The sequence below is a fragment of the Sesamum indicum genome, linkage group LG1 (genome assembly GCF_000512975.1).
Source record: "Sesamum indicum cultivar Zhongzhi No. 13 linkage group LG1, S_indicum_v1.0, whole genome shotgun sequence".
NCBI lineage: Eukaryota > Viridiplantae > Streptophyta > Magnoliopsida > Lamiales > Pedaliaceae > Sesamum > Sesamum indicum.
In genome coordinates this window covers 17,834,636-17,845,691 of record NC_026145.1, presented here as the reverse complement: position 1 = coordinate 17,845,691, position 11,056 = coordinate 17,834,636, and the positions used below count along the sequence as shown (strand labels likewise).

Here is an 11,056-nt window from a genome sequence, read left to right as displayed (position 1 = left end):
TCATAGCCATAATGGCAACAAAGAATCATTTTGCGGCCCTTTTCACCAGCAGTGAGCAAATGCAGAAGGCAGTTTCCAATTTGGCCTATCTTCTTGCAGTAACCATGGTTCTCAACAGTGTTCAACCAGTTATATCAGGTACGTTTCTGACAATGCCAACACTTACAAATTAAAGGGTCATCCTAAGACTTAACATCTTGGGATTTGAACAAGTCCCTCCTGCTTAATCATAGTTGGGAAACAATTGCAGGTGTTGCTGTTGGAGGAGGATGGCAGGGGCTGGTGGCTTATATCAATCTAACTTGTTATTACATCATAGGTCTCCCTGTTGGATTCTTGCTTGGTTACAAGACTAGACTGGGTGTTCAGGTAGCCTCTGCATTCGGCAAAATCCTTTTCAGATTGTTTCGATTTCGTCAGCGTTTTCTTGTTATCTTGAATTATTGTTTAGCATGTGTTTCCTTGGTATTCTGATTCATGTGTTCTTGATGTGTTTGCTTGTAGGGGATATGGATGGGCATGATATTTGGGACTTTTCTGCAAACTGTAATTCTTTTGATCATTGTGTGGAAGACAAACTGGAATAAGGAGGTAATGATTGTAACTTGGTCATTTTCTGTTTTATTCCTCTGATTCAGAAAAAATACTAAGCAACTTGAATCAAACAAAAATATAGACGAGGAGTAATTGCATCTACAACCCTGAATTTTGGTTAAATTACAAAACGAACTGTATTACTACAATCGGGTGTAATAAGAAAATGAATAAACAGAGATGTTGATGCAATTATACAAATATAATATGAACTTTCTGCAATTTAACCATAGTTTAGGGGTCTCTATGCTATTTTCCCAAACATCTTTTTTGCTGCAGAAAACATTCTTATACTTGATGATTGCAGGTTGCAGAAGCATCAGAAAGAATGCGGAGATGGGGTGGACAATCTGTAGATTAGGAGGGATGTAAGAATCACTTGCTATTCTTGGGTAGCTAGGGTTTATATGATTGTGCAATTGCATCCTAAATCCATCACCTACACTCTATACCATTTGCATGACACCAATTTTGCCTAATCTAATTCACCAAAGTCTATTTATTCATGTGTGACCTAACTCCTCTTCTTTTTATTTATCATATCAAATTGCTAATATTCTATTTGCTAAGTATTAGATTATATCTAACGGTCTGGTGGATGTGATAGTAATTATTCTTACGAGCAGAAGTCAATGCATTGATATGTGAACTATGTTGATAGGCAACATTTAAGCTATTGTTGAACTTTAATGACGACATTTGAATTTCACCTGACAAGTAATGAAAATTTAAAAATTTTTAAAAAAAAGTGTTTAGTTTTTGCCCACATTCAATAAAGTTGGTGAATCTTTAGTGCTGATAACGTCAATTTTTTTGGGCCCACACTGTCATGGTGCGCTGCTTTTTTCAATAGAAAAATCAAAATCTTTGCCCCATTAAGAAATATGTTGGTGTGAGCATTAATTTTATCTTGTCAGAAAAATCAAAACGCAAATAAATTATCACAAATAGAAATATTTGGGTTAAAATATCAAAATGGCTACAATTTCTATTCTATCCTTTGATTCTTCTCTTCAAAAATATATTTGACAAATTCAAAAGATAATCTCCACATAGATCTCATTTGAATTTGAATTTCTATAACGTTAATTCGAAAGCTCATGCCTATAATCCTAAATTAAACGATATAGTCTTAATTTATGATTTGATGATTTGAAAGTAGGTTTGGCACCTGGATCTTTTTGAGATGATATTTGAATATTTATGACATTAGTTCGAGGGATTAGCGCCTGTAATCCCGAATTAAATGTTGTAATTTGTGGTGCACCTTTGATGAAAGAGTCGATCTCTGCCTTGAGCTGCATAGAGAGAATTATTTGCCTTCTTTCCTTGTTTTGCTTTTCATTCTCTATCTCTGTGTGTTTGAATGAGGTTCAAGGATCCCTTTATATAAGTGTTAAATAGATAGAGTTGAACATCTTTTGTATTATTTCTTTACAATTTAATTTGAAAAGATAAATACATCATAATTTTAAAAGTTTGAATATATATGACAAGTAAATATGGTGTTTAATGTTTATAATGAGGAGATGGTTCACATAATAAGGGTTTTGTTGCAATGATAAAATTGAGGTGCAAGAAGTAGAGATCCTCAATTTGATTTCTCTTTCACTAATTTTAGATGGATTTTGTAATCTTCTGTTTTAGAGTAAATATTTCATTTATTAAAAATGAAATCAAATTATTGACCAATAACATTGTGAATGTTAATGAAAATATATTTTTCTTTTATATGGAATGTGAAAATATAAAAATTAAGCCACTTTTATACACAAAAATACCAAATAATAAGCATCAAGTCAATAATTAAATATATATTGATTTATTAATTTTAAATTTGATGCATCTAAAAAATAATTATTATAAATGATTGTGGGCCCACAAAACCAATTGAAAACCCTTGGGGGTGTCCTAAGGACACATCATTTGACCTAGCAAATTATTATTTTCCCCCCAAAATACCCTCATTCCAACCCAATACTAACTCAATACCCAAGTCAAATTAATCATGGTTAAACAATAATTCCAACTATATATATATATATAAGTAATCCCCCATTCACCCCTTATACAAACCCTTGAAACCCCATCTTCTTCAATATTTCATTTGCCCCCAACATCTCTTCCATTTGCCCCCAAACAACCCCTCCCCCCCCCACCCCCTAATCCTAAGAGTGAAGTGGTGGTTTTGAAAACAAAAGTTGAAAATATATATGCAATAAAGGTCAAGAATTGAAGAAAAGAGGAGAGTCATCTCAGCCCTCATAGCACCCACCCTTTGGCCTACTTCTGAAAATTCAATTACTGGTACGTCTCTCTCTTTTCCCAATGACCCCTCCAAACAAATTCTTGATTTATTTTTGGGTTTTGTCCAACACAAAGTACCTGTTTCTGTACAAATATTGAAAAAAAAACCCGTCTTTCTCTCCTTCTCTCTCTATTTCTCTCTCACTATGGTCTAGAGAGAGAAAAGAGCGGGACTTGAAAATCTTTTTTCTTTCTCATGGGGTCTCAAGATTTTTTTTCATCCAAGTAGTATTCGACATCAACTTTCGTCCCGCCAAAAACCCACCTGAATATCACTGCCCTTTTGCTATAATCGCATCGTGAAGGTCCAAAACTCTCATCTCTTTGCTCTTCGGAGTTTACGCACACCTGCACATTCATTATCTGTTTCGTTTCTTGATGTGCTGTGTTATGTATGTATACAGTGTGAAATGAGTATGGTTTGTTTCTAGGGTCTGAAAAATATACAAAACGATGGCAGGATGGTTGAAGAGAGAGAATGAGTCTAGCGTAGAAGAAAGCTTGGGTGCTCCTCAGAAAACCGAGGTTTGTTCCGATTCTGAAAACGAAAACAATAGCGATAAGAAGCTTAAGTCCTTGTTCGATGAGTTTCTCGTGGTTTTCTTGAAAGAAGTTTCCGGCATTTCTTGTTTTAGGCCACTGCCACCGCTGATTGGTGAAGGGGAGGAAGTTGATTTGTTTAAGCTTCACGTTGTTGTAAGAAAGAGAGGTGGATATCGTGGTGTATCAGAGAACGGGTTGTGGAGTTTAGTGGCAAAAGATTGTGGATTCGAATTGAGAACTGGGGCGGCTCTGAAGTTGGTTTATGTTAAGTATTTGGATACATTGGACAGATGGTTGAGGAAGGCTGTTAAGGATCAACAGAGGGCCGAGACTGGTGCCCAAGAAACTTATCTTGGTTTCAGTGGGCTTTTGATGGAGTTGGAGTCGGATTTGAAGGTGTTTATGCCGGATAAAATCAAGAAAGGTGAGAAGTTTGTGGAATACAAGAAGAGTGCATTGGGAAGTGGTGGCGAGGATTTTGTGGAATTAAATATGGATGTTAAGAGTGTTGATAAGAAGTCAAGTAGAGAAAACAGAGAAGGTAATGTAAATGCTGATGAGAAACAATGTGTCGAAAAAGGTGGCTGCGTTATTGATCCGGCAACCGAGGATGACCCTGTCAGTCGGAAAAGGAAGCGCGAATGCTATATGAGCATGCTGAATTGGATTAGAGAAGTTGCAAGAGATCCTTGTGATCCTGCTATTGGGCTGTTACCTGAAAGGCATAAGTGGAAGTATTATGGGAGTGAACTGCAGTGGAAGCAGATTCTCATGGTTCGAGAGGAAATGCTTTTGAAAAGGAATGTTGATACAAGTCCTCAACAGTCAGTTTGGCAGGTGTGGATTATATTTCTGTCATGCTTGAAAGCAAATATATTAAATATGATACTATTTTCTGTTATAGTCCCTTTGAGATCTTTGAAGTTTATTCTGTACTTTCTTGTCTTCAGTAAGTACTGGGTGAATATTAAACAAAGGCTACAGACATGGAGCATAAGCAGATATCCAAAATTCCATGAATAACCTAATGACTTGCCTTCATTTTGTTTACTCTTTTTATGTTTGTGGGTTGAGAGTCTTTTATATGGTGTGGTTCTTACATTTTATGTACTGTATCATGGTTCCCCCTTTTAGTTATATATGATGCAATTGTGTTGTTTTCTTTTTCCAGTTTCCAACTTTGGAAATCAATCTTTCTGACGTTATTCCATGTGAACAGTAAATGGGTTCTTGACATGCAAAATAAACGGGCACTATCTTTTGGTTGTTTATAATCGTTTTGCCATTGCCATCAGCTTACAATTCAGGTACTGAACAGTGGATTACTTTTGCTATCGGAGATGCTATAGTTTCAAGCCAAGGGCATGATAAGAGGAAGCCCCAGTGTGGGTTGTCCGCACAAATTTTTGCCTTTCAATAATTTTGTTAGTGTGGTTTTTTTCTGTGCTTGAAAGAGTAATAGAACTCAATTTGGAAGATGAAGTATTTTCACTGACGCCATAACAACTAACTTGTGGTCCATGGTAAAACTGCTAACGAATGAAAAGTAAAGATTTTACCCGTATCATGGTCACGAGATAGAGAAATTTATGGTCAATTTTTGGGTTTTAGAAATTATCTTTCGATAGAATGGATCTCTATAATATAGCTGAGGCATGTAGGTGGTCTACTGTTTTTGCTAATATTGAAGGAGGTTTAAAAGTATGTGATTTATTTTCAACGGGGAATGTGGTGGGTTTCCTAGAGGCTCAAGCAAGTATGACCTGGTCAAAGTTTTAACAACTGAAATAGAAGATACATCCTTTCAATGACAATATTTTCGTGGCTTATATATAGTAATATCACAGCTTATGTGGAAGCCTATAACTCAGTTCAAGATTGTTATGTGTCGGCAGCCACATGACTATTTTGTGGCATTGACTAGTTTGACTGGCCTTGAGCATTCCTGTTATCAATCGTTGATCATCTCATCTAGTGAGCTAGTTATATTTTGCCCTTGCTCTCCTTGTTTTATTATTATTTTTACTTTAATAAAGATGAGCAGATTAATAATACTATGCTGGTAAAGTGCATAAATGCCCTTTTGAAGTTTCATGAATTTTGATGATCTTATTTACGAATAAAGAAATGAATAGAAAGTAACCGGGCTTGCTATCATATAAGAATTGCCTGAAGCCCTTTGAGGTGTTCGAGTTGACATTTTATGCTTTATTGAATACTTTTATGTTATTATATCACTGCAAATTCTCTGTAGCATGGAGGGCAGCGCTTCCATAATATGCACGAGGAGGAAGCTAAATAATTCAACAAGTACACTAGATTTCCTTGAATCTCTTGAAACTTAAGCTATCAAGAATAAGAAAAAAAAATCCTAATTTACTCTTTTATAGTTATATTAGCTATTGAAATTCAGAAAATAAATAGGATGGGACCATGTTTTGTTCTCTAATTATATGCAAGCACTACTAATAAGTTACTTTTGCTGCATTTGCTGCAAGCTTCCTTTATTCTAAAAGTCTAAAGTGAATAATTTGCATTAGCCTGCATTCTATTTTATCTAGCCAAGAATGTTATAGGAACTATAGTTGTAGTTAGCATAGTTCTTTGGTAGCGGCAACCCTAAATGCATGGCTTATTACTTCACTGGCTAGCTAGAGTGGTATTTACATTCTTTACTGTGTTAATGTATCATCTTTCACTTTGGAATCAAACTTGTCTTGGACTATATCTCAGAATCCCTTTGATCCAAACAGTTCTCTTACCTTGCAGAAGAAGCAAAAGATGCACCCAAGCCTGTATGATAATTATCAATGCAGTTCCGAGAGGTTGAGATGCAGCCAGCGGCTCCTTTCTGCCAAGGATCCTTCTCGCAAGGCACGGGAACGACTTAATCTCGAGTCATCTTCCTCAGATTGCGAGAGTGATGATGATTCAGCTGATAAACCATCTGATCCAACAGCTAATTCTGCTGGTTTTTGGGGCAAGCATCGCCAGAAGCGAATTCCCATAGGTACACCTTTTCAAGCAGATTTGCCAGAGTTCTGTGCAGCTGATTATGAAAGTGATTCTAAATGGTTGGGTACCAAAATCTGGCCACTGGATAAAGGAGCACAGAAGAAAAGCTTGATTGAAAGGGATCGTATTGGAAAGGGAAGACAAGAAATTTGTGGCTGTCAGTTTCCCGGCTCTCCTGAATGTGTGAGATTCCATGTTCGGGAGAAGCGGAGGAAAGTAAAGCTTGAACTGGACTCTGCTTTTTACAGGTGGAAATTTGATGGCATGGGGGAGGATGTTGCACTCTCCTGGACAAAAGAAGATGAGAAGAAATTCCAGGAAATAGTGGAGTCAAACCGTTTATCATTGGAAAAATATTTCTGGGATGAACTTTTCAAGTTTTTTCCTAACAAAGGCAGGGAGGTTCTGGTGAGCTACTACTTCAATGTTTTTCTCCTCCGGCGCAGAGGGCAGCAGAATAGAAGCAGCACAAGCAAGATTGACAGTGACGATGAGGAGTCTGAATTCGGACCAATCGCCAATAAGTTTGGTCAAATTGCTGCTAAATCTCCAGGCTCCATCTTTTGTTCCCCAAAGAAATCTCATTCGAATAGCAGATAGCTTTTCAAAGACTTGTTACAGTGTTGTTAGATGATGTAAATCTGCAGCAGTTTTTTGGTCGAAAGAATGTTGTTTTTTTGGCTGTCACCATCAACAATCAACTTTTTGATGCCATCTGCAGCCGTATATCTGATGACTATAAATACATCTAGCCTGGCGATGCATAGGAACATAGTCACAAGGTTAGTGCAACTCTTGAGCTGATCAGCTCCCATTTTGTTCTTTTTGTATGTCAGTCTTTCTCAAATATCAACTTATTATGAATATCAACAACTATTTTTTGGTAAACTTTTCCCTCCTTATCATTATCACTGTGGGCAGTTATCTTTAGCTTTCTTCCTTTCACTAGTTAGCTCATGCTCTCGCTTATTATGCATATATCGGTAACCCCCATTCATCGACTTCACTTTGCATGCACGGGATTCAATTAACCTCTTGTGCTATAACTGGAAAATCTACATAGCCTATTGTTTTCAACTTGTTAAGTTGATGCTTTCCCAAACAGAGTTCTCAATTCTTCTGGTCAACATTTATGGCTGCTGCAAACACCTTTTACAAGCTTTGCTTGGACCGACTGCTTTCTCTTTTCTCATTTTAACTGTCTAGCAACTTTGGCAGAACATAATTTACATTCAACAGTTCAAACTTGTGTATAGTTAGCATACACTTGGTTTCCACATCGTGTTTTTTGTACTTGCTAGTCTATTTTGTTCGAGCCTGGCTGAGGAAGAGTTACGGCCCTTACCGGGCATAAAAACGGAAAAAATGCTACTCTTGATTTTGACTAAATCTTTTTCTAGTTTTGGGATCAAACTAAAATTGGTAACAACTAAAAGTAGTAACTTTGAGACCCCATGTAAGATGTAGGACCACAAACACATTGTTAGCCTACATGTTCTGTTCGAGATCTTGATGTAAAGGCTGCCCTACTTTCACAAACAATGTTCCATGTTCAAAAGCTATCCCTTCTTCCACATGTTGTAATAATAAAGCACTAATAATTGTTGGTAGTTGGTTGCAATTTAGAACTTGGAATGTTTCTACCATATTGTCTCATAATGTATGTGGGCTATATTTTGTTCAGTAACAAAATGATCTTTTTAATATCAACTTGTATTTATGTATGAGTATAAACATATAAATCCAATATAACTATTATTAGGGGTAAATTACAATTACATTCCTTAAAATTTGACATAATTATGAATATTTCCTCATTTGAAAAACTACAAATACTCCCCCTAATATTTGATGAAATTATGTAATCTTTTGATGGAAGTATGAAATTGTTAACTTTGCCCTACTATGTACATTTTTTTTAAAAAATAAAAATTTATAAAAAAATTGAATGGGGTGAATGAAAATTTTTTATAAATTATAAAAAGAAAATATCTACTTAGTCCATATTTTTTTTTAAAAAACATAAAAGTATAGTTTTTAATTCATAAGGGACATTTTGGTCCGTTCATAAAAGTAGATGGAAATCTATTGGAGACTAACGGATTAGGCTAAATGTTAGACTCCCTTAAAATTAGGAGATATTGGTAATTTTTTAAACAATGAGAGAGTATTTATAATTATATCAAACTTTAGGAGAGATTGTAATTTATTCTATTATTAAATATTCACACTACATTTATCGACGTTCATTTACTCTATTAAAATATGAAAAAAATAATGACAATGTACAAGTCTCACATCATTATTGTTGTTATTATAATTATATTTATAATACATGATGATGCAAATTGTTACCTAGAGATGTTGATGGAGATTAATAATATAAACAATTTTCGGTGCATTATTTTATTTTATTTTCAAATCCTCTTTTTGATCCCATCAAGATTATAAAAGTCTATGGAAAGACAAATATGGCATCCTTCAAATTTTTGACTATTTATTGAAAGAATTAATAAATCATAAGTTATTTTCACTAAAAGTTGTGTTGGCTGCCCACTTTTTCAATTGATTTGATGTAAGATCAGTTCATGACTGTAATTAAGATTCTTTTAACCTTAGACAAGTCTATTACACGCTTTTAATTATTTTATTAATTAATGATCAATTAACCATAAAAGTTGTCACCTTTTTCAATCATTTATTATTATTATTATTTTATTCTCCTTACCTTCACTCACATTTCATTTCATTATAATAAAGAAAAGTTATGTTAATTAGCTATCTTTACACACACACACAAACACAAACACTTACACATATGTATGTGATGACGAGTATTTACTATTATATAAATTTTAATTCTGACAATTCTAAGGAGATGATGTTTTATGCTTCAACTAAATGAATAACACTTCACTAAGAAATATTTGATAAAAATAAGAAAATGTACATCACGTTGAAAAGTACAACTTTTCTCTCAAAATACTAAAAACAATATGAAGTGGGATTTCAATTTCCGATAATGTTTCTAAACCAAAAGAAATCAACAACAAATTCATGAAAAGAAAGCTATATAGATCAAACTTTCTCAGGTAACTTTGACAACTTAAAAAGCAAAGCTCATGAAAGAGTTGGAAGGGCGATTTAGGGGTAGAGGTAACACAAAAAGCCCATAACAATTGCTTCTCGTTAAAGTTGTAACATAATTTTATAAATATTACTTGAAATGGACAAATATTATTAGCTACCTATATTAAGCTCAATTTGCACAAAACTTACTATTATTCTTCTCCCTTCATATGAATGAATGCATGCTTTACTTTGTGTTTGGTGTTTGAAAAATGGAATTTTCTTGGATGAGTAAAGAAGAGAATAATAAAAATGTTGGAAAGTGGGGTTGTCTCTTTGATGAATGTGAAGCTTCCCCACTATTCAAGTTAACTCTATCTCCTATATATATATATATAAATATATGTCTGTAGTTGCCTAGACTTTAAAGGTATGATTAATTTTATGATGACAAACACTATAAATTTCCAATATCTTAATAAGATTCCACACCACCTTATCTTGGCTTGTTTCAAGTTCAAATGAGACATTGAAAGAGAAGAGAAGAACGAGATATCTTTTGTATTTTCTTTATGTTTTATTAAAGAAGAAACAAATTGGTATGAAAGAAATGGTGATTGTGAATGAAGTGTACGTATGTTGTAGGATTTGGTAAAGGAATGTAATGGCAAATAGTTAGGACAAGGAATCTTGAAAATGGAAAGCGCAGTAGATTAACATAGTGTGTTATGATGTAGGTGTCTAATCATCGACATCATCATCATAAAATGTTACTTCACACGCGCACACACATCTACATATCCTCTTCTTTTTCTATCTCCATTCCATTGTCCCATCGTCGATAGAGTTGAACAAGTAGCTCAATTCTTGATTTCCTTCTCCTTGGCCGCTTTTCTTTCTTCTCTGGAAAAACGACCAAGCCCAGAAATTTTCCAGTGGAAATTAACTATGTCTTCTCCAAGCAAGAGGCGTGAGATGGACTTAATGAAACTGTAAATTCTCTCTCTTTTTTTCTTTTCTGGGTGTGCTTGTGATTTCCTGAGTTGTTTTTTCGAAGATTTGTTTACTGAAATCGTGTTGGGTTCTTGAAATAGGATGATGAGTGATTACAAGGTGGAGATGATCAATGATGGCATGCAGGAGTTTTATGTGCATTTCCATGGACCCACTGATAGTATAATTCCCAAACCCACTTCCCGATTTTTGATCTTCATGTGACTTACTTAAGTGAAGATTCTTTAGCTCTGTGTTTGATCGTTGGTTTCTCTTAATCAGATTATTTTGACTGATCAGCGGTTTTCAAGTTATTGTGTGCGTCTTCTGGAGATATGGTTGCCCAACATGATTATGTGTAGAATTCTTGTTTTTCATATGGAAAAGAGAGTCTTGTTTGGTTGTAATATATGATTTGAGGTTGAACTGTCCTTTATGATTTTGCTTCCTTATATGGTAAAAATCACGGTTTTTAGTTAAGGGTTTTGATCAAATCCCATTCTGGATACTTAGATAAGTATGGAGCTCTCTTTCG

The 11,056-nt window shown here is 34.7% G+C and overlaps 3 protein-coding genes across 3 annotated transcripts in view; all 3 read left to right on the top strand.

The window, feature by feature from the left end:
• Window positions 1-3,459, top strand: part of LOC105172796 (protein DETOXIFICATION 34) — a gene marked incomplete in the record, with an annotated part of 5,339 nt that extends 1,880 nt beyond the window's left edge. The window contains 5 exon segments of the mRNA XM_020691920.1: window positions 7-138; window positions 251-369; window positions 505-591; window positions 902-962; window positions 3,362-3,459. Of these exon segments, the coding sequence (XP_020547579.1) occupies window positions 7-138; window positions 251-369; window positions 505-591; window positions 902-955 (392 nt within the window).
• On the top strand, window positions 2,951-7,325 carry LOC105172806 (AT-rich interactive domain-containing protein 1). The gene is made up of 3 exons (XM_020691919.1): window positions 2,951-3,206; window positions 3,333-4,281; window positions 6,214-7,325. Exons 2-3 carry the CDS (start codon window positions 3,355-3,357, stop codon window positions 7,057-7,059), a joined length of 1,773 nt encoding a protein of 590 aa, XP_020547578.1. The 5' UTR covers window positions 2,951-3,206; window positions 3,333-3,354; the 3' UTR covers window positions 7,060-7,325.
• The window catches only part of LOC105172790 (ubiquitin-conjugating enzyme E2-23 kDa), a 3,001-nt gene continuing 2,097 nt past the window's right edge, over window positions 10,153-11,056 (top strand). Inside the window, exons 1-2 of the mRNA XM_011094371.2 lie at window positions 10,153-10,520; window positions 10,623-10,702. Of these exons, the coding sequence (XP_011092673.1) occupies window positions 10,477-10,520; window positions 10,623-10,702 (124 nt within the window). The 5' untranslated portion in view covers window positions 10,153-10,476. The remainder of the gene's footprint in view (window positions 10,521-10,622; window positions 10,703-11,056) is intronic.

What these genes read in the sequence shown, in the direction of transcription:
- LOC105172806 (XM_020691919.1), top strand. Translation starts at nt 3,355, where the DNA reads ATGGCAGGATGGTTGAAGAGAGAGAATGAGTCTAGCGTAGAAGAAAGC. An exon ending in CTCAACAGTCAGTTTGGCAG is followed by an intron (nt 4,282 to 6,213) that starts GTGTGGATTATA and finishes CTTACCTTGCAG; the next exon opens with AAGAAGCAAAAGATGCACCC.